At 30.3% G+C, this 24552-nt stretch overlaps 1 protein-coding gene across 1 annotated transcript; it reads left to right on the forward strand.

Annotated features, from left to right (window-relative positions):
* Window positions 1-7379: 7379 nt before the first annotated feature.
* Window positions 7380-14346, forward strand: LOC130961300 (F-box protein SKIP17-like). The gene is made up of 13 exons (XM_057887079.1): window positions 7380-7950; window positions 8575-8750; window positions 9614-9811; window positions 9890-10000; window positions 10474-10559; window positions 10643-10764; window positions 11478-11542; window positions 11670-11742; window positions 11834-11896; window positions 11992-12056; window positions 12159-12233; window positions 12351-12612; window positions 13473-14346. Exons 1-12 carry the CDS (start codon window positions 7579-7581, stop codon window positions 12556-12558), a joined length of 1614 nt encoding a protein of 537 aa, XP_057743062.1. The 5' UTR covers window positions 7380-7578; the 3' UTR covers window positions 12559-12612; window positions 13473-14346.
* The last annotated feature ends 10206 nt before the right edge of the window (window positions 14347-24552 follow it).

Below are 24552 nucleotides of genomic sequence, written 5' to 3' on the forward strand. Positions count from 1 at the left end.
GTCTTTCTTTTCTTTAACAACAGAGTCATGTAGTTGCTCCATATAGATTTTTTTGTCTAAATTACCATAAAAAATGTTGTCTTCGCATCTATTACTCAATCTCCAGATTAAGAGAAGCTGCTAATCCAACTACAGCATGAATGGATGACATCTTCACAACAGAAGAAAAAATCTCCTCAAAATCAATACTTTTTCTCGTACCAAAGCCTCTAACAACCAATCTAACTTTGTACCAAGACTTAAAATTGTGTTCTTCATTCTTGATTCTGAATACCCATTTGTTCTTCAAAGTTCTCATACCTTTAGGTAGCTTTACCAACTCATAGGTATCACTGTCAAGCAAAGACTTCATTTCTTCTTGCATAGTTTCAAGCCATTGAGCTTTACTTCCATTTTTAACAGATTCTCCATAACATTCAGGTTCTCCCTTATTACTTAACAAAATATACTCATGTGGAGAATACCTTGATGACGAATTTCTAAAGGTGGTTGTTCATCATGATCATCATCACCCACTTCATCAAGCGTCGGATCAACTGTTCCATCTTCACCTGCACCTGTATCATGCTCATTATTATGAGTTTCAACTCTACCAACTTCCACCATAGGTATAGAGAAAGTAATATTCAAATCAGAAAAATTATCACTAGACTGAATCATTGGCTTCTCTGCATTATCAATACCCTTCAATATTTGGTCTTCAACAAAGACAACATCTCTATTTCGAATTATCTTCTTGTTAATAGAATCATAAAATCTGTAACCAAACTCATCCATGTCATAGCCAATAAAAATATACTGCTTAGTCTTTACATCCATCTTGGATCTCTCATATTTAGAAATATGAACAAACGCTTTGTATCCAAAGACTCTTAAATAATCATAAGAAACATCTTTACATGAACATATCTTTTCTGGCACTTCAAATTATAAGAGAATACATGGTGTCTGGTTTAAGACATGAGCAATAGTGCTCAAAGCTTCACCACAAAAGATTTTGCCAATCCAGACTGTGACAATAAGTACCTAATTCTTTCAACCAATATTTTGTTCATTCTTTCAGCCAAGCCATTCAACTAAAAAGTCTTCTAATGTCTTATGTTCTTTACAATAAGCATCAAATGAACCTGAGTACTTACCACCATTGCCAGTACGAATTCTTTTCAACTTCTTTTTAATTTCTCTTTCAACAGAAGCTTGAAATTGCTTGAACACACCAAAAATTTGATCTTTGGTTTTTAAAGTGTAAACCCATAATTTTCTAAAATGATCATTAATAAAGGTTACAAAATAGATAGATCCTCCAAGTGTTTTTGTCTTCATTGGCCCACATACATCAAAATGCACCAAGTCAAGTATTTCCAGCTTTCTTGAAAATGGATAGCTCTTGAAGGAAACTCTGTTTTATTTTTCAGCAAAAGAATGGTTGCACTTTTGCAAAGCACCCTTCCAACCAGATAAAAGATTATTCTTTGATAATATATTCATACATTTCTCACTCATATGACATAATCTCTTGTGCCATAAATTAGTTTCCTCAACAAACTCAGCAGTATTAATAACAACGTTCACAATCTTTGTTTGAGTTAAATAAAGAGTAGAATATCGTGTATCTCTAGCAACAATCACGGAACCTTTGGTGAGTTTTCAATTATCACAAGAGAGTGAGCTATCTAAGTCTTTATCACACAACTTACCAACAGAAAGTAAGTTCAACCGAATATCTGGAATATAATTCACACGCTTCAAAATCAATTTAGTATCGTTAGATGTTTCTAGACAAACCTATCTAACACCGGCACATGTTGCAACATCTTGATGAGCCACTTTCACATCACCAAAATCATCAGGAGTATAAGACGTAAACAAATTTTTTCTATATGTAACATGAATAGAAGCACCACTATCAATCACCCAACTAGTGCTATTATCAATAAGGTTAACAGATTCAAACTACTCAACAAGAAGAAAATCATCATAAGTTACATTGACGTTGTCTTCATTGCTATCGTCATCTTTATTTGCCTTCGCTTTACTTGCCTTCGCTTTCTCCTTCTTTAGATGCCAACAAAATTTATTTACATGTCCCTTTTGACCACAATGATGACACTCAATATTTTTATACTTTTCTTGAGACTTAATTCTATTTTGATTTCTACTTTTAGGACCTCAACTTTTGTTTCTTCCCTAGACTTAGAAACCAGAATATTTGAATGTGTAGCTGATGCACCTTGTGAGTTTATTCTCATTTTTTCATTCAAAATGTTATTCTTGACAAGATCCATAGAGATTACACCATTAGAAGCAGAATTGGACAATGAAATTCTGAGAATTCTCTACGAGTCTGGTAAGGAGCCAAGAAGTAACAATCCTTGAACTTCTTCATTAAACTTGATACCCATAAAAGATAACTAATTCATTATTTCTTGGAAGTTATTTAAGTAATCTGTTATTGATGTCCAATCTGTATATTTTAAAGCCAACAACTGCTTAATAAAAAAACATATGTTATTCCCAATTTTTGAGCATACCACTGTTCAAGTTTAATCCAAAGGGTCCGAGCATGTGTCTCTCCAAGAATATAGTTCAACACATTATCGTCAACTCACTGTCTAATATATCCACAAACTTGTCTATGCAACAAAGCCCAAATAATCATCAGATTTATTATTAGACTTCTTAGTACTAAAAACTGGTTGATGAAAATTCTTGACATAAAGCAAATATTTTATATTTGACTTTTACAAATTATAATTAGGACCATTAAGAGTGATCATCATACTATTATTAGTATTAACTTTCATTGTTCACAGAATCACAAGTTTAGAAAAATACCAACAAGCTCTAATGCTAGTATGAAAGAGCCCAACAGTAGAAACAACACTAATATCCAATACAAGAACAATATAGAAGCATTCACAACATAATATATATGATAGCAATAATGAGCAAGTAAATATATCAAGTAAAGCAATAAAAAGAGCACACAAATATTTTAATGTGAAAATCCCATCAACTTGAGAGGTAAAAATCACGAGTCATCCAAACCAATGAAATAGTTCCACTATAATTAAATGCGAGGTACAAAAGAATCTCAAATAAAACACAAATCGTGCATACAATTAGCCAAAGCACCAAAACTTATAAATGAGTAACAAGAAGATGAAAAATATCCAAAATCAGAACTGATGTTCGAAACTATTTTCTCCCATTACAGACTTTCAATCAACATCTCCACGTCCAGAAAGAAGAACAAAATGAGATGAAGTTACAGTCCAAATTTTAAGACGATCCAACAATGAACGAATGAAAAACTGCTATTTAAAGCCTGTTATTCTGCATAAAAATAAAAATTCTATTTTTGTTCTTCTCTCCCACTTTGTGAATTGTGACTACTCTCTTTCATTTTCTATTATCTCAAAAAATTTGATTAAGATTGTGACAAAAAAGTACAAGGAGACATCCAAAAAATTGAACTTAAACTTCATAAAGAAAAAAAAAGGTCCAATAAAAATAACTATATAATTGTTCTAAAAACAATTTTACTATACATTTATCCTCAAATTTATAATGTAGATAGTAAAATTTATACATAATTTATATTTGCCCATAAAATATAACAAAAATGGAATTGCTTTTAGGATAATCACGTAATTTTACTTTTTAAAAATTTATATAAATAAATTACCCTTATAAAAATGTTTTAAAACCTATACATTTTATATTAAATAGGATTCATATTGAGGTTGAAGATCTCTTTTCTTCACTTTTATATTTTATTAACATTACTACCGCCACCAATTACAATACTAATGTTATTATTAATAACCACCACCATCATCAATAATAAATCAGTAATATAATAACGTTCGATCGCAATAATATAAAAAAAAAAACAAAAAAAGAAAAATAATTCGACACTACCACCCATTACCGCCACACCGCCACCACCACTCGTCTTTTAGATTCACTACTATTAACATTATCAACATTGTTCTCATTGTTATCAACAACATCTATACCCACCACTTCTTGCCACTTCTTAAACATACTACCACCATTTTTCCAAAATTCAAATCCCACAATAATAGTCACACTTCAAACCAAAAATCGATCCAAACTAAAAATCAGCACAAACCAAAAATAAAAGTTAATCCAAAACGTTAACAACAATAATAATCCAGAAATAAAGCTCCAGATAAAGACAAAAAAATCGAAAAGTTGAATGGTTTAGTAGTGGTAGTGATAAAACGAATCTTTATATTGATAATGGAAACAATGGTCTCCGAAGTAAAATTAGTCCCCAAAATTTTACAAATTACTTTTAATATTTTTTTTAATTTAAAAAAAATATATATTCTTTTTAAAATACTTGTTATGCTAATTTATTAATGTATATTCTTTTTAAAATAATATTAAATAATATTGAGACATCTCATATATTTGTTGTCTTTGAAATTAATTTATTATACAAATGTTTTTTTAAAATTTTATTAAATATGTAAATAATTTAATGAATTTGACTAATAAATATCATATTTATAAAAGTTAAAAAAACTTTTTATTAAAGAATTAAAAAAGCATTTATTGGATGAAAAAAAGTTAAATATTCTTAACAAACTTTGATTTATTTTTGCTATATTGTTCTATATTTTATTGTGTTAAAAAATTTGACCTCCCCAAAATATTTTCTCCAGTTCGCCATTAGTGGTGATGAGGTTAATTAGAGTTGTGATAGTGAAGGTTAATGTTGGGGCTAGTGATGAAATAGAGAAAGGAACATAGGTGGAGAGTGATTAATACAGAGAAGACAAAGTGTGGAGTAAAGAATAGGTTTAATTATTCTATTGGTTTTATAATTTTATAAAATTTTTAATTAGAATTTTATATTTTTTTAATTGATTTTTATACTTTTTTTTTATTTAGATATTTTTTAATAGTAATTAGCTTAATTTTATAAAGATCTAATTAAAAAAAATTGGTGCAAGAACTCAATTAAAAAAATACAGAAACTTAATTAAAAATTTCGTAAAATTATAGAGACTAATAAAATAATTAAATCTAAAGAATAAAAAGCTGACATGTTTTTCATCTTTCTGAAAATGAGGAGTTTGAAGATCAGGAAATTTTGTTTTAAATTGTTGATTATGTTTTATCTATTTTATATTATTAACCAATATATCTAAATATATTATGTTAAATTAAACTTTTTTAGAATAGAAGAATATTATTATAAATTTAAAATTGATGTGTGTAAGAATTTTACTAAAAATTTTAAAATATAAATACTTAATTATAAATTTAAAAAATTATAATGATTAATCGAGTAATTTAACTTTTATCATTTGTGCATATTTAATGATAAATGTGTTTGTAAATTATAATGTATTTCGAATTTGACACCTGGATCTTCTATCGAAACACTACTTACCCAATTATTGGGTCTAGACTACATTACGACTCAAATTGATCGGCTGATCACAAATTCTTAATTAATATTTAAATTTAAATATTTTTTTATCTTAGTAAATAAAATAAGATAAAATAACATACACAAATTATATAAAGAATTAAGTAGATTATACATTCTTAACTCTTATTTATATTTTTTATTCTGATTTAAATGTTAAAATATCTTTGCAGGTATCACTCCCACCATTATAAAAGTTCGATCCGTCATCATTAAAGGTCGACAAATACCACTTCTAACCTCTGCTACTCTAAAAATCCGATCTCGTCACCATAAAAATCCATAAGTTCCTAATCCTTTTCTCAATTCGTACCCGCCAAATCCTCTACATAATAGTAATATATTATGTTGAGTTTATGTTCAATATGCAGGCATTATTAAAACGAAAGACGTAAGATTGCTTACCCATCCTTTTTGTTCCAGAATTAACACTTCTCATGGTGATTAACTTACGAAGAATCTTCAAATTAATTTTTAAAAAATAATATCTTCTAAAGAATCTTAGCATAGGGCATCGCTGAAGACAAGTTTTGCTGAAAGAGAAAGACTGCAAGTCTATACCTAAAAAAAAAATCTAAAAGCAGAGAAAAAGGATAAATAAATATATCACACTTGGGCCTTATGTTTTTGTTTTTGTATATTTTTCCTTCGTTCTTTATTTTTTGAGGAGAGAGTTGGCCCTAGTTTATTTTATCGGTTATATTTTATCTGCCGTGATTTGAACTTATGTTTGCATAAATAAAAAGCCTACTATTTTACTTCAACCAAAACAACAAATATTTTATTTCATTATTTGGATATAAGAAGGATAAAATTTTTATTCGGTTTATTAAAATATATTAGTATAAAATATAAAATATTGTAATTAATTAATTCTATTTAACTCTATATAAAAGAAAAAAACAATTGTAAATAGAAAACTATTATTCATAAATATTAATTTATGATTGTTTACTAAGAGGAAGATAAATTTTAAAATTTACGCGATAAATCAAACTAAGAGAAAAGTTTAAGAGTTAGTAGAATTTACTATTTTTGATTAATATTTTTAATAATTAGTCTAATTTTTTATTTTAATAATCTAATAACATATTTTTAATCTATATTTTTTAATATTATTAACTAATTACTGACCAAATATAATAAATTCGATTGACCTTTTAGTATTTATTTAAAACTAAAACATATAAATACCAACCAATAATCCATTGACTATTAAATTAATTAAATTCAACAAAAAAATGGATGAAAAGAATTATAAGAAACTTTATTTTGTTATTGGTTGATAACAAAAAGATTTATACATAATACTTTAAGCAAATTCTTTTCAGGAGAGTCGCTAAAAAACTTTTAGTATTTAGAATTTGGCAAATGCTAATATATTATGAAAAAAATAAAGATTATAGTATTTTTTGAATTCTAGATTTTAAATTTTAAATTATAAATTAAAAATCCTAATCATTAAATTTTAAATTTAAGTTATTGATATAAAATATAATAAATAAAAAATTAAAATTTATTTTAACATTTAGTGCAACACTCTTTATTTCATGGAGAGGGTTTAAGGATGAACCTTAAAATATGAACAAAATATTTAACAAAAAATTTATAAAAAGTAATATTAATTATTATTGTTGTTGTTATTATTATTATTGAAAAATAAACCCACATTAACAAATTGACCATATTTTCTTTTCTTACCAGAAAATTTCAGCTTCACTCTTGTCCGTGTTCACTGTTCAGTGTTCACTAATTACAGACTACAGTCACCATGAAATGAACAAAGGCGCGTGAATCAAACCGGAAGATACCCCCACGTGTCACTCGCGTAGCGGTCACACGCGTCACGCAAAACCCCATCGTCTCAATATTCCAATCACCACCACCCTTCTCTCACTCCACACCTTTCTTCTCTTCTCTTCTCTCTGTTCTCTGCAACAAAAAGTAATAATACAAAAATATAAAAATAAAAAATAAAAAATAAAAAAAATGAGAATGAGAGTGTGAAAATGATAACAGAATCCACAACCACCACAACAACAGTAACGGCCACCGCCACGCGCTGACGCGTGAGGAAGAAGAACAACAGCAACAACCAGCAGAGGCTTATGGCAATGGACACTTTTCCTTGTTCTTCGAAGCGACCGTGTCCTTCTTCGTCGCAGGAGCAGAACAACGCTAGGGTTGTTCAGGGTCTGGATCACGTGGAGCAGGTGCTCCATAAGTTCCTGTGCCTCGACGATGACGACTCAACTTCTTCTTCTCCTTCTCCGTCGTCGCCGTGTTCTTCGATCTCTTTGGATCTGTCGCTGGAGAAGCTTCTGGAATCTTCTGCGTCAGATGCGGATCGAACGGTGCTCATCGACCGCGCCCTCAGGATGGGATCGATGCTCCTCGACGCAGCGAAGCACTCCTCCAGGAAGCGGGCTTCGAAGCACAACTCACTCGCTTGGCCACTCCCTCCGGACCTCACTATCAAGGTTTTAATTCAATTTCATTGCTACTTTTCACTTCGTCTTGTTCATACTTTATGAATCAGTAGTTTTCGGATTTCGATTGCGATTAATTTGATTCGAGCTAGGTTGATTCAACGCTAGCTTTTCGAACGCTGTGTTTTTGAGTTTACAGGTATTGATCGGAGCGAAAGTTTTCACTTTTTAGTTTAGCTGGTTTTTTAGCTTTACAGTCACTGAACGGAACTTGCTTAAAGTAGCAATTGTTGACTTACTTAAAAGTTTAAACAAGCTAGAGTTGATTATTTAGTGTTCTTAATTGCTCTTTATCATTATCATTTATGTTAGAAATGATAAATTTGTTTCCGTGTTTGTTGTTTCCTATTCTAATTGGAGTTTTGCTCCCCCTTTTAATTTCGCCTTTTCTTAGTTCTTTTCATAATTTGATTAATTTTTTGTTTTTAATGTTTTAGTTTTGAACTTTAAGTTATTCTTCAAATGTTCACTTTTCTTAGTTCTTTAGTATGTGGAGTCCCCTCCTTTTGCAGAATGATGATAATTCCCCTTTTAGGCATTCGAGTAGCGTTATGATGAACTTATGATAATTTGGTCCTTGAAATTTCTGTGTTGATTCCATGTTGTGGTGTGCAGGTCTTCTCGATGCTTGAAACCCAGAGTCTGTGTCATGCATCAGCTACTTGTTCATTGTTTAACAAATGTGCTAAAGATCCTTTGTGCTATGCAAACCTTGATTTGACATCAAGGGTTCCAAAGATTAACAATTCAGTAGTTTCCACGATGATTCAGCGAGCGGGAAATGCACTAAGGTAAAAGCTATTGTATCTCACTGTAAGAACCTGGCATCTAGAGCAAGTAGAAGAAAGAAACAGTAATAGAAAGACAAGGGGGACGGAGTGATATCAGTGGGATATCACCCAATTTCTCATTATTTGTTATTATTATCTAGTAAAAGGAAGTTATAACTTAAAGATATCAGTTATTCGAGAGACCTGATTCTCTCCTAGATTCTAATCCGTTCTTTTTCCCTCTTTTCCATGCCTGCTCGCGACTTGTCGACTTCCCACCGCTCTTTATTGTTCCCACCCCTCTCTCTCACTCACTTTCCAGCTAGGCAAGTTAGTTACAAAACCCTCCCTAGTCCATATTTCACTCAATTACAGCAAGGTCCCTAATTTCTATTTGCATTGATACATAACACTCACTGATCCTTTACATGCCATATTTACTTTTTCCCCCAGGTAAATTTTGATTAACAGCATACTTAGTGACTATGGGGCACAAAATTAAAACTTAAAAGTATGACTAACTAATTATAACTATTCACCTAGCGAGGTGATCATTCTGTTTCTCTTTGCCTTGACCCACAAACGGAGAAAAAAGGCAGGTATTTGATTCCATATGGTATTTTTTGGTATGTGTAACTGAGTGTTCACATTTTATTAGCGAGTAATTTTTTGCACTGTAGTCCTATCTGTTGAAGTTGGTCCATTGAAGAAGTTGTATAACTAGTTTAGTAGTTTCACGTATAATTCTACTATGCAATTGTTGCTAGTTCTGTTATCTATGACATGACAAAAGTGATAAATTAGCATTAGGCTAACATATTGAGCATGCATCACAATCTGATGTATTATCTCATTCTATCTATCTATTTTAATTTGTGTAAAAGGTCTCTTAAGCTTGGTGTGATCCCTTGTGCTACTCCCTCGCCTGGATCCTGTCAACCATTGGTTTATACCAACAGAAATTCTATTGTAGAGGTATCTAACTTCTCTTGGAATGATAAGAGATCTCGACAAGGGAGAGAATCTTCCATTCTTACAAGATCATGTCTAAGCCCTTTAAGTAGGGATGGTGGTGCTCCAGGGTATGTTCTTCATGGACCTAAAAATCTAATACTGTGGGTTTCTTGTTTTAAATGGGCTTATATACGTTCATCTTGCAGGATTCTTTTGAGAAAGTTGTATTTGTACAATATTGAAAGGATGGATAATGCATCTCTTGGTCAAGCCTTATCGGCGTGCCCCTCTCTCCTTGATCTGGAAATTGTTGGGCTGTAAGTTAGCTAACCCTTACCAGCCTTTCTCACACTTCTCTTCCTTCTAAGAATTTTCTCATTGCTAAGGGATATAAGACTATCTTTGGTTGGTTAAACATAAACAAATGGTGAATTCCTTCTATACGATTACTTTATTTTTCCTGTGGTACAGAATTCACGCTTTTCTAAGTTATATTCTGGCATTGCTAGAGAGGAAATCTTTTCTTGATACATTTTTGGCTTTTTGTTTAGAGTTACAACTACAATTTTGGTTACTTCAATTATTATAGTTAGTTCTTCTTTTATTTTATACTTGATATGAATATGCAGTGGATACAAAATTTCCGATTAATTAGGTGCCCATTTTCAGTTTATAGCTACCTTTTGTTACTTATTAAGTATTTAATATGTATCATTTGCATTCTCTCTAGTCTCTTCTCATAAACTGCATTGAGCAATGATTTTTGTTCCGTTTCTGTTTTAAATGGTAGTCATGTTGAGCTGCGGCAAACATTAATGTCTGTAAGTGCGAACTGCCACTCAATCGAGCGTTTGTGTTTCGAGTCTTCTAAAACAGGTAAATGTTTTCTCCGGCATCTTTTACTGTACAAGTATCTTTATATCTCTGCTTGAGTGCTTATCTATGTGTGTAATTATCAGGTAGAGATGACAGCTTGAAGACGCAAACCTGCCTTGAGCTAGTAGACAATTGTCCTCATCTAACTTCTTTATCTCTTAGAGGGTTTAAGCTACATGATTATAAAGTCCGTGTACTGGTTAAGGTATGTTATCAAGATATTCTTGATTATTGTCTCTGGTTAATCCCGGTTAAGGTTCCTGTGCTAATCTTGTTCATGAGATGATCTCTCCCTCTAACTGTGTTCAATTCTATATCCATCTTTTGAAAGTAAAAACGGGGAGGATTAAAAATAGAATAAATCTGTTAATCCAGCCTGCTATATATATGATCATATATTTTGTTTGTCATATTACCATTGCAACTTTTTGCATCTGAAGCCCCTTGAGTTTGAGAAAAAATCTGCTAATCCGCTCAGCTATATATGATCCTACTTTGGTTTGTCATACTGCAATTGACTTGTTTTGAACCTGACCTGAAAACCCTTGAGTTTGAGTTAAAGGAAGTTGTAAGCTTATGCAGCTCATAATTCTTCATGGGTTAATGGGTGTGATAATCCATATAAAGGCTATTAGATATTTTACAATGTACTAGTTTAAATCTATTATACTTTCAGTTTTAATGGTTCTTTTAATACATATTGCTGTGGATTGAAATGGTTGTTTGAACAAAGGTCGTACTTTGTCAAAAGTATTGTGTCAATGTTTGATCTGGAGTTACCCTTTGTCATTTTGATGTTTGAATTATGACCTCTAAACTAAATGGCATCCTCCTATTTCTCACTTTTATCATAGATGGGAGGGCGGGGAACTCATATTCAATGGGTAAATAATAATTCAGTACAATACTGTCGTGCAGGGATTTCAGAAACTGAAATATGTTGACTTTTCAACGTCCTACTCAATCACTGGAAGCTTCTTGAGGTCAGTTACTAGCAAGAAACAATAAATTGTCACATTCTGTCTATCTGTTGAGATCATCCCTTCATACAACTTTTTTTATTTTTATTTTTGGCCTATTATTTTCATTCTAACAAATGTTATTTTTCAGAAGCCTTGGAAGCTGCATGGGTGGGAATTTGCTTGAGGTCTTAATTTTAAGGGATTGTATGCATTTGAAAGAGGTGAGAGTGATACTATGTCTGCAAGTTACGATTCCTTGCTTGTTTTGTTTTTAAAGCATTCCCTCTGTAATGCTAATGCTTTCATGTGCAGGTGGAAGTTGCTAGGTTTCTGACAGCAATTCTTGCAGGAGATTTCAAATTTCTACTACGTCTTGTGAGTACATAGAAAGATGCTGTGTTAAAAAGAATAATTAGTTTCTAGTTGACTTTCAAATTTGGTTTGAGTTCTTACTATTTGCCTTTAAACAGGATATATCAAACAAGGAGGGCTTAGCATCTGAGGGTGACTGGTATCACAGGTGCTTCAACTCTAGGTAATGATTACATTGGCAGTTTAGATGTCTCAAGTATCAACTTTCAGAACACCCATGCTTTGATTGTATATCTATTTACAAATTTGGGGCTTTATGGTGCAGTATTATGCCTGTAAAGCAGGTTTTGGAAGCAAGGCCTGATATAAATTTGGTGGCCGAATATCCAGCTGAAGGAAGGTCAGATATTACACCAATTGATTAATTTTGTGCAATGTCTTTCGGTTTCTGATGAAGGGCTTTTCCCTTCCTTTTAAGTTCTAAAGTTTGACAATATGTGTTTCTGGAATGTTGCAGTTACAATGATTCATTTGATACTGATATGAACAGTGAGATAAGTCTGCCATCACAACTGAGCTCCCATAATTCAGATAGGTCAATTTTTCTGAGTACATCTGAAAGCAGCTACAATAGTGATCAGGGCAGCGGGAATGAAGATGGCCAAGATGCCAGCTATGTGATTTATGAGGAAAGTTCAGATGAGATAGACTTCTTGTCCTTGTAGGGAATGGTCATCCATGTGGTATTAATAAAAAAGGACAAACAATTTGTGGTTTTGGTACTCTCTCTCTCTCTCTCTCTCTCTCTCTCTCTCTCTCCATTGTGTTTGCATGTGTGTGCGGTAATGTACATTTCTCTTGAGGTTAAATGCTGTTACACATCGCTTGTTTATTTGTTTGTAAAAGTATACATTGACCTGCATTAGATTTCTCCTTCTCAAATTATATGTCTCTTTTTATCTTTATCGTTATTGTGAATTAAGTATATTTTTTAATTTCAAAAAGTCATTAATTAAAATTTACTCATTATACCATGTACTATTAAATAGAAAGAGAAAGTTAGAAGAGTAAAGAATTATTGAAGAGAGAAAATAATATTAGGTATACTTTCGTCTTTCTTTTGTTTGTTTATATTTTCAATAAACTAATGATTGTCTTGATAACTTTGCACAACTAAAAAAAGACATTTAATTTGAGGAGGGAGTACAAAATGTGATACTGATCTCCACTATTCAAAGGGAATGTTAGTTTAGGCATCTCAAATTAAGGGAGAATATGATCCAACTTCAAGATATTTTATCCAAGTGCAATTTACCCTAAATCAGTAGTTGATTGGCTTTTCTTGGTAACACATTAACTAGTTTGGAAGGCTTGTCATAGAACAGATATTAAGATATTATGGTTAATGTCATTGCTGACATGTTGCAAATGGATGTCTTTGCATACCCCATGTTGGAAACTAGAGATATTTCCTTGTGCTACCTTTATTTTGTCAAATGAGTAGTTGGTATAACTAGATGCCTCAAAAAGTCGGTCAGTGGTATTGCAATCTGTTTTCCTTCATATGTGACATGCATTATTCACCTCTTGCATTTCCTAATACTTGCTGTTTATGATTTCTGATTTAAATATAAACTAGGGGAGCAGCAGATAAGGCGGATATGGCAGAATACCAGATAGTGAACAATGGACAGTGATATTTTCTTCAACTTCCATTTTGACCTTGTATTGATTGAAGTCTATTCCTGTGGAATGTTCAACCTGGAAGAAGATTGGAGGTTGGTATCGATTTATCAGCTTTATTGGGCCTTTATCTCCTTTTTCGGAGTTGGTTCCCCATTCTCTCTCCCCCTAAATGGAATTTGCTCCATTCCATATCTATGGTTTTATTTTTCATTTTTTTCCCCTGAAGAAAAAGAAGCATTCTAAATTTTTAAAATATTTTCTACCATGTATTTTGTGGCTTTCCATACTGTGTCTACTTGCCAACACTGCAACTACAACCAGTGTGCCTGTAAACTACATATAATGACATCCCATACTCAAATCTTGCAAATAAGTAACAGTTTATCTAAGACAGACAATAATCATATGTATGTGCTATACTATTGCCATCTCCAAATGGCCAAACAGGATTAGAAAAATCTTTGATCCCGGCATGTAGGATATAGTAATGTCTGTTATAACGCAATCCTGAATTAACAATTAAGTGTATGAGGTGCTTAAAACGTATTTCAACTAGATTATAACCCATATTGTACGTGGAGATGGGGTCTGATATTAAAATTGTAATACCATTACAGTTTTGAGAATTTATAATCCTGCTATTGTTATGATCAGCTGCGTGATACTTAGTTATGGTAAACGAATTATATGATATTGGTGATTAATTTTTTGCGAGCAATGATATACTCTCCCACCTGTGTCTTGACTAAGGTTGCAGAACAAAAATTGAGAGATGATTTGATCATCTCAAATAACAAAGGAAAATGATCTTGTTAACGTGGGTTTTAACTTTTAAGCGCGCTTTTAAAGGATAATTATAAGTAGAAAGATATCATAGAAAATCGTCATTTTTTATTTTTTATGTAATACTATTTTTTTTTTTTTTTGGTCTCTGAATGTTTTAGAACACTTTTCTTTTAGATAAATAAAAAAAATATAGAAGAAAAATACTTCCTTCGTTTAAAAATAGCTAATTATTTTTAATACCAAGGTATGTTAATTTTATTTTAAAAAATTCTTAATGTTAATTCTGAATGTACTTACTTATCATTTATATAACGGTAATTTTGTCTATTATATATAATCTTCAAGTGGTTTGTTAAAATTTATTTATTAATTTTTGTAATGTGCGGTTTCAATTTATCCTGTCTCATTTCATTAAGCTATGATTAATATATTTAATTAGTGTAATAAATAAGAGGATAAATTAAACATTAATTGATGCATTATAGATATTTACCAATGACAAACTCTAACCCATTTTTTCCTTTTTGCTAGAAAGAAAACAATGAACGAAAGGTGATTAGTTTGTCAAATTAGAGTTTGGTTTTAAATGGAGAAAATAATAAGAATATGTTTGGTTAATATATTTTTAAAATATATATTTAATTTAAAATAAAAATATAATTTATTTAATAATTTAGTTGAATTATCAAATAATTTTTTTCAGAACACACTAAATCTAATTTTAAAAGATTTATTTGATGACAAAAATCTAAGTCAAATAAAATAAAGAATAAATGTAAGAATTTAAAAGGTAAAGATACTATTACTTTAATAAATTTTATTGGTTAAACAAATAAAAGAAGAAAATTAACATTGAGAATTAAAAGGTAAATATCTAGCCAAAATAAAAAAAAAAATATCCAAACGTAATTTGTGAGGATTAAGTTATAGTAGAAACGGAAAGAAAATAGTGTCCTTTTATGTGAAAATGTTTTTTAACAATCTATTTATAAGAATCTATTTATAATATATAAAAGGAGAAATTAAAGTTATTTTATAATGAACTAAAGATCTCTAGATTTTCTATAAGTTTAAGTTTATTTTCTCTTCTTTCTCTAATATTCTCATCATAACCTTTGCCTTTGGAGGTTAAAATGTCGCACTATTTTTTTCATTGTTATATTTTATGCTTTATTTTTTTTTTAAAAAAATTAAGCGACTTATTAAGACTTTTTAAATTAAGTATTAAAAATTTTAAAATCATCCTTACTATTTGAATCATTTCTCTACTTTTTTTATTTATCTATATTTTCTCAATTAAAAATAGTTTATAGTATAAGTTATAACGAATTTGAGTTGATTAAATGTTTATCTTATGTTTTTTATTTTACATGTCTTTTAAAAAAATTTCAAGTGATATAGATTAAATACTATATGGAATACACAAAAAATATAGATTAATAGTATAGAGGAGGTAGAAACCTTTTTTTCATAGAGTAAATAAAGTTTGGTAACTTACAATTCTAACAAAAGTATTGGATGAAATTAACTGATGTACGCTATAATATTGGTTCGCTAGTATTACTCTTGTAAAAAATATACGAATTGGGATGGATATTAATTAATTAATATAATCAAAATTATAATATTAAAAAAATTGGTTGGTGTATAATTTTGTGTTTAGCGAATTAAGTGGATAGGATTACATTTTTTTTAGACGAGAATCCTCGGTTTCGTATTATTAAATAAAAATATTTGTATAGAAATGACTTGGATTATATATTAAATTTTTTTTTTCTACTAAATGATAGAAAAACTCGAACTCGTAACTTCTTAGATGAGTATAAGCAGACTATGCTATTTGAAATATAACTCATTGGTTTAAATATTAAACTTTTATAACTTAATTTTTGTTGCTTTGGCATGTTTTCTTTTAAAATGTAATTATATTTATTTTTATTTTGGAATTTATTTTAGTGACAAATAAAATAGAAATTGTAAACGGATTGAATTAACATAAGTACATTCTAATTAACAAACATGAAATTTATAATAAATGCGTGTAAAATTATATATTATTATTTTAAATTAAAATTATAAAATACATAATATATGTATTATTATAAATAATTATAATAAGTAATATACTGTTATAACCTATGAAGTATGGACACTTTGTTGAATTGTGTCCGCATGTTAGATATATTTCAGATACGATATTTATCGACACTCGTCTAACATGCATGTCTACCGTGTTCAACTGTGTCTTAACAAAAAATAAAAAATTATTTTTCAAACACATTTTGATACACCTAAATACCTTTACATGTGTGTCCAGCCTTATTCTTAATATGTATTATTGAAATAAATTTAGAAATAATATATATTATTATTTATTAAAATAAAAAATATTTTAAATTCTTTATATAATTAAAAAAGACGTTAAAAATAGTTAAAAAATTATTTTATAAATATAAATAAAATATCAAAATATTATTTTAATTTATCTAAAAAATATTTTATATTTTATATATATACCGTACTATTTCTCCGTGTCTTATAAAATTTTAAAGTCTGTGTGTGTTCCGTATCCGTGCATCAAAGATTATAGAGAGAGAATATATCTAGTGAGAATGGATTGTTTATACGACAATGTAAGAATGCAATTATTATCCTTGGATTAAATTTAATGGCCAAGATTAAATTTGCTTTAAAAAGTAAAATTAAAATTGCTACTCCTTCTCTTTCTTTCTCTTTCTCTAACCAAAAGTGGCGTCCCTCTCACTTCTTTTTCTTTTCTCCTTTTGCGTTTGGATACCAAAAATCAATTCCCTAGCTAATTTTTGAACATCTCTTGTGCTGCATTATTCCCTTCACTTGTCATCGCTCCTCCTTGTACTCGTCATTGTCGTCGTTGCCACAACTCTTCTCTACGTTTTCGTCACTGTCGTAGTTTGTTGGAAGCATGCTCTAAATTTGAAAGTAAAAGCAAGTTGATTTCACATGCAAGGACTCAGTGTGTGTTTGGATTTTAGTTTACAAACGGGAGTTTGCATAAAAGTGATTTTGCAAAATTGATTTTGATGAAAAGTAAGTTTAGGTTAACGAGATTTTTGTTTGGCAATTTTTATATCAAAATTGATTGTAGTAAAATAAATGTTGTTTGGATTATACTACTCAAAATCACTTTTAGATGAAAAATTACTAAAAGAGACATCAATTTAAATAATTTTTTTATATATGCAAAATCAAAATACTAACAAAAATAATATAAAAATATTTATCATATAAATAAAATAAATATAATAAAAAAATAAAAATATAAAAGGGAGTACTATAAATTTTATAATGTCAAACAAAAAAATATTTTATAATTTTTTAGTACTGTTAGTACTCTTTAATTTAGTATTATTTTTTATTATAAATTTTTATTATTTATGATTTTGTTGTTACTTATAATTAATTTCTTATTTATTTTGTCCTTTTTTATAGGATCATAATTTATATTATACAAAATTTTGATAATAAACGTAGTATATAATAATTACAATTATAAATTTTACAAAGTCAGAATAAAAAATAAAAAAAATTAATACAAAACAAAAATAGAGTACTTCAAAGAATAGAAAAAAATCATACACATAAGAAATAATAAAAATTCCATAAAATCAACAACATATATCATATGAACAAAAAAATATAATAAAAAGTAAATAAAATTCATATAAATAAAATAAAAAAAATAAAAAATTTCATACGCAACATAAATATAATGCAGTAAAGGATAGAAAAAAAAGAATTCATATAAAAAAATAAAAATATCCTAAAAAAAGTCAACAACATTTGTCATATGAATAAAAGAAATACAATGATATAAATAAAAAAGCCAAACAAAAATAAAAAAATTTCATAAAAAAATACATATAAAAAATAGTATAATAAATGATTAAAAAAATTCATAAAAACATAACATGAATCAGAACACTACACAAATAATATAAAAATATTTATCATATAAATAAAAAATACAATAAAAAATATAAAAATTAAAATATAAAAATGAGTATTAAAAATAATAAAAAATTAAAATATTCAATTTGCTAGTGATTAAAATAAATTTGAACTATTTTAATGAAAAAAAATTTGGAACGAATAACTATGAAGAAGTAAGAAGAACTACAAAAAATTATTATGAAAGTAATAGTTACTAGTATCTTTTTATAGAAGAAAATGAAGGGTAGGGTTAGTAAAAAAGAAATAAAATTTCATCTAATTTTCCAAAGACAACAAGTAACCATGAAAGTAAAACGCAGAAGCTACAAATTTTAGCTTCTCCTAAACGTGCGTTTAGAAGCAAAATCACTTCTGCGTTCAGGAAGATAAAAATGGCCAAACAAAAAATTGAAACTTTCAAAAAATTTAAACGTGCTTCTCTCCTCCCCAACGTGTTTGCCAAACACACCCTCAATTGTTTAAATGTATGCATATGATTGGTAGATCTACAGAAAAACTACAACTTGTCATAAATGGAGGTTTAGAAATTGAGTCACAACTAACTAAGATGAAAGGTGATATCCTCCCAAGCAAAAAGGATGAGTTAGAGTCTTTTAAAAAATAATCCAAAATTCTTATATTATTCTTATTATCTTCTTTGTCATTTTCATCACACTCTTTTCTTTCTCCAACAGTCAATTTCACTATCTCCATCATTATATTCATTATTGTTGTTGTTCCCACATATTCTCGAGTTCTTCGAATTAGAGGAAGAGGTGGAGGACGATCCCATGTTGTTCCCGCCTAAGTTCAACTAACAAAGAGTTTTTGCGTCACTAGATTTTTTATCTTTGGCAGCAGCGACACTTGATCTCAGAGAGAAGTTCCTTTTGGCCTCACTTGAAATGTTCGTTGGCAAATTTTTATTTTTTTGGCACAATCTTTTAAAATTCCTAATATTCTAACCACCTCCCAACGAATAATATGTTAGCTCAACACTACACTCATGATTTAATTTGTATAGTTTATGTCGTAAAAACATAAAGCATATAATTTGTGATTGTTTTTTTCTGATCTGTTAATTATAACCTCGTCAGTTACACCTATAAATCAAAATATGAATAAAATAAATAAAAAGTGACCTATTTTAGTTAGATAAAATCTCAATTATAACGGACTTTTTGTATAAGCTCAAATAACGTTTAGAAGCGGTTACCACAAAATTAGGCTAACATCCCCAACAACTTCGCAATACTAGGTCAATGGAGTAACCGCCTATAGCATAACAACTTTATAAAAAAGAAGAAACCCTAAAGGGAGAAAGTACGGTATTTGCTCTGAATAAAATTTTTCTCTTTTTTTATTCTTACTAACTTGAGTATCGGAGTGCCTTTGCAGGTGTTCGCCGCTGCTATTCCTCTTGAAGTCGATGTATACCTTATCCTATTTAGACGAGGACGAGTTTAACCTTGAAACGGATGAGTTATACTACTTCAAGGCTTACCACGCAGAAACATTTGACGTCCACCATGGGGCTGAATTTTATTTAACCCTACCGTCACCTCTTCTGCTTGCCTTTCCCTCTCTTTTGCAAGTCTTCAGACAATGGCGGAAGAGCAGAACATTCCCTCCTCCTACTCAAGCCGAGTTACTGGCTATAAATGATTCATTACGGGCCGAGGTCCAGAGAGTGATTGAACTACTGAATCAAAAGCAGAATGACCGAAGTGAGGAGGAGAACCAGAAGAATGTTGAAAATGGAAACAATGGTGATCATCACACCTCGGAAGTCACAACCGGTAGTGGTCATCCCACCAAAAACAACAAAAAGGACAACCCCTTTCTCAAAAAAACTCATCAACTTTCAGATGCCTAAGAAATTCACCTTGCCGACAACCCTAAAACCCTATAAGGGGATCGGCGACCCTAACATCCACTTATAAAATTCCATTCTATGATGCTTTTAAATGGTGCATTTGACCTTATACTCTGTCATTCTTTCCCTACCTTTTTGGATGGTGCTGCCTTGATCCTTTTTTCTAGTTTACATGCAGGTTTTATATTAAACTTTGATGAGTTCGCCGATCTATTTGTTAATAACTTTGCAGCTCCAAAGATTTATGTACATGACTCAGACTAGTTCAACACCTAGCCGACTTTATCGCAGAATTGACATTTTATAATTCTACTCCTGCCTACACAACATAAGCACTATACATTGACAGAACTTCAAACACACAAGGTTTTAGAGTGGGTATTACTCAAAGATAGCAAAGGAATAGTCATAAAACAATATTTACAATTCAGCTTTCACGCTAGCAATATCTGAGCAAAATATAAGGCACTTATAACTGGTCTTAGATTAGCTCAGAACCTTGGAATAACGCATATAAACGCAAATGTGATTCAGTCTTGGTGGTACAACAGGTAACAAGTAACTTTCAAGTAAGGGTAATTTGTTACAAAAAATACTTGTCTACTGTTAATAACCTAATCTCCTACTTTTTAAAATTTGAAATATCCCATATAGCTCGGGACCAAAACTGCCAAACTGATATTTTGCCAAAACTAATAACCAGTAAGAACCAAAGTTATGTGCCGAGTTTATCCCAACTAACACTGGATGAGCCCAGTGTTACGTTAACATTTGTTTTAAGTATTGCATAAGAAACAGATTGGCAAGCACCATTTATTCAATACCTAAACACTGACAATATACCAGAGAATGTCAAAGACAAGCACAGATTCAAAAGGCAATCAAGTTTCTATACACTAATCAGAACCGAGCTATACAGGCGCGGACTCACTAAACGTTTGCTAAAATATATTAGTGACGAAGATGCTAAATTTGCTATGGACAAGGTCCACGAAGGTGTATGTGGTACACACATTCGGAGATAGGTTGGCATTTTAGTAAGTGGGACCTAGACATTTTTTGTCCTTTTCCACAGACACTAGGTTGGGCCTTACGAAAGAAGTTAGATGATTCTTAAGGACAGTGGGCTGGGTTCATGCCCAAAACCCTATGGAGCTATAACACAACCTAACACTCATCAACAAAAGAGACTCCATTCAAACTAATATATGGCTGCGATGCCATGATACCTATTGAAAAATCACACATCAATCAGGCCGAACATATGACTTAAATGATAAAGTCGATGCCGAGCTAAGAACTAATGAGCTGGATACAATAGAAGAAATACGAGATTATGCGTTAATTCCACAACGCGCACCACAACTTGCTATAGTTGGGAAGTACAACAAGAAGATCAACCCAAGATCATTCAATCAAGAGAACTTCGTCCTTAAAAAACCTCAAGGCCATGTAAGGCTCGCTATAAATTGAGAAGAACTATTCAGAATATCAAAGGTCATCGGATGAAGTGCATACGTTTTGCAAACTTTAGAAGGCAATATTCTAACAAGTACATAGAACATCTCTTTCCTAAAGATATATTACGACTAAGTTCATAAGTCAAGATAAGATGATGTATTTTTTGTCTTGGATTTTATCTCATATTGGGTTTTTACTGGAGAGATTTTAACAAAGCACACCTCTCGCACCTTCAACCCCGAAGGCCCTCCATTCAATGATACTTTCTATTTTTCTATATTTCTTGTTATTATTTCTTTTTCATGTTTCTTTATTGTTAGAAACACAAACCGACCTATAAGTTGGAGCAAAACTCGTGCTAATCAACATCATATACGCTATCCCCACAATCAACGTTATCTATTTGACCTATCAAAAATGGTCCTCATTAATTACCACTAATAATACATATTCAATCCTGTAATTTCAGGAACAATGCATATCAAATACTCTACCCTTTATAATATCTATACTTATTCATAGATATTCATGGATGCATATCACCGTTTATTTATTTATATTTTTCTTCTTATCATTATTTCTATCTCTTCTCTACTAAAGCGAAACTCATACCGACCTATAAGCTAACTTATCTACTATCATACATCAAACAAGGCACCCAGCCAAATACCTATCCACTCGACCTATATGTCTAATACAAATAGTTGTGATTTTGAAATGTTTGTAATCAATCTCTTCTATTTCAATGCATATAAAAAATTAAAGAAACAATTCTTTTTTCCACAATATATTTCATAATTCATCAATCAATTGCTTAATACAAAAGGAGCAACAAAACAATAATGATTTCAAACAAACCGGCAACTATAAGTCGGAATTAATCCGAATAAACTGACACATCGGAATTAATCCAAACAAATCGACACATATAAGTCGGAATTACTTCAAACAATGACAACTATAAATCAGAATCAATCCAAATAAGGCGACACCTATAATTTGGAATCACTCCAAACAAATCGTCAATTATAAGTCAGAATAAGCCAAAACAAGCCAACACCTATAAGTCGGCAAATAATCAACTATAAGTTCATTCAAAAATACACTCATATAAGCAATACCTTTCTAAACAATAAGGCTAGCCAACTTTATTTTTAAGATTATCAAGTTGATCTTAGGGCTAATTCTCGTATCTTCAAATTATAACACAATTGCATCTGTTTTTATATCCTACCGAGTTATAACTATATATGCTCCACCAATCATTATTTTTCTACATTTTATATCCTCTATAAGACCATGACTAATAATCTTCTCTATTGTTATTGTTATATCAATTTTTGAAAGCTAATATACCAAGTAAAGCTCTTATCTAAAGAAGAACTATAACAAGCATCATTAAATATGCAGTGATATCATAAATCACTAAGCAAATTCAAATGTCGTTACTTGATCTATGGGTAATTAGCTCATCTTTTTATTTTCCTATTTTATAATAGCGCACGTTTATTTTCAACACATTTTATTTATGTTACAACATTTTTATTATTCACTCAATATTCAATAAATTAATTGTTTTGAGGGAGAAATTTATCAATAAATTGTTGTGTGTCGAAAAAATTTTCAAGACGATTGGTCATTATATCCTTGGGTCATACAATCGATTCCGTCAACGAATATATATTTTCGAACTTTTCAGTTCGCATCAATCAAATGTTACAGGCATGTCATGAAAATTGTTCTCAAGCGGAAAATATCTCCCACACAATTTTCTTGATCGAATAACTTACCATTCAATTATTTTATGAATAATTGCCGACACAATAACCCGACTAAGCTTGGGCTCATCATGTTATCCTTATTCATAATAACTCTCAGTTTTGTTTTATTTTTCTCTTTAACATGAGTGTTATTTTCCATGTACAACAAGTTGAGTTTGGGGACTACTACTACTATTATCACGATTCTCATTTATAGGTCGAAAGCTCAACCTGTTTTATTGAAAAATATCACAGGTCAAATTTGGGAGTTGTGATCTGTTTAGCTATAATCTGACCAGTTATACCTATAAATCAGAATCTAAATAAAATAAATAAAACATGACCTATTTTAGTTAGAGAGAATTTCAGTTATAACAAATTTTTTGGTATAAGTTCAAATAACGTTTAGAAGCTGTTACTACAAAATCAGGCTAATATCCCCGACAGCTTCGCAATACTAAGTCAATGGAGTAACTGCGTATAGCATAACAACTTTATAAAAAGAAGAAATCCTAAAAGGAGAAGGTACGTTATTCACTCTGAATAGTATTATATTCATTTTCTATTCTTACTAACTTGAACATCGAAGTGTCTTTCTAGGTGTCTGCGACCGCCGTTCCTCTTAAAGCCGACGTATACCTCATCTTATCCGGACGAGAACGAGTTTAACCTTAAAACGGACGAGCTATACCTCCTTCAAGGCTTATAACAGAACATCTTCCTTGACTCCATGATTAGTGTCACCGTTAACAATAGTTGTAGTTTTGGTCGTTGATAATGAAGATAATGATATTAACGAGGGAGATAGTGAAATGGACTCTTAAAAAAGAAGTGTGATGAAAATAATAGTAGTGATAAAAAATATAACATAAAAGTTTTAGTTTATTTTTTTTAATTGAGTCAATTAAAATTTAGTAGGATTAGAATCTAGATGCAGTTCTGACCATCTGTCAGAGAAAAAAGAACGATTGGCTCTGTATCAATGGAATCTCATCATCCATACATAACGAATTGGTGTGATATATTCAAATAATAACATATGAACAGTAAAAACTAGTATTCTTATTGAGACTAGAACTCATAGGGAAGAAAATCTATTTATGAATAAAATCAAATATAAATGGAATAAAAAATGCATTATATACAAACAAAGGTATTCAGTAATTGGTGAAAGATTA

This window comes from Arachis stenosperma, chromosome 2, assembly GCF_014773155.1.
Source record: "Arachis stenosperma cultivar V10309 chromosome 2, arast.V10309.gnm1.PFL2, whole genome shotgun sequence".
Classification (NCBI taxonomy): Eukaryota; Viridiplantae; Streptophyta; class Magnoliopsida; order Fabales; family Fabaceae; genus Arachis; species Arachis stenosperma.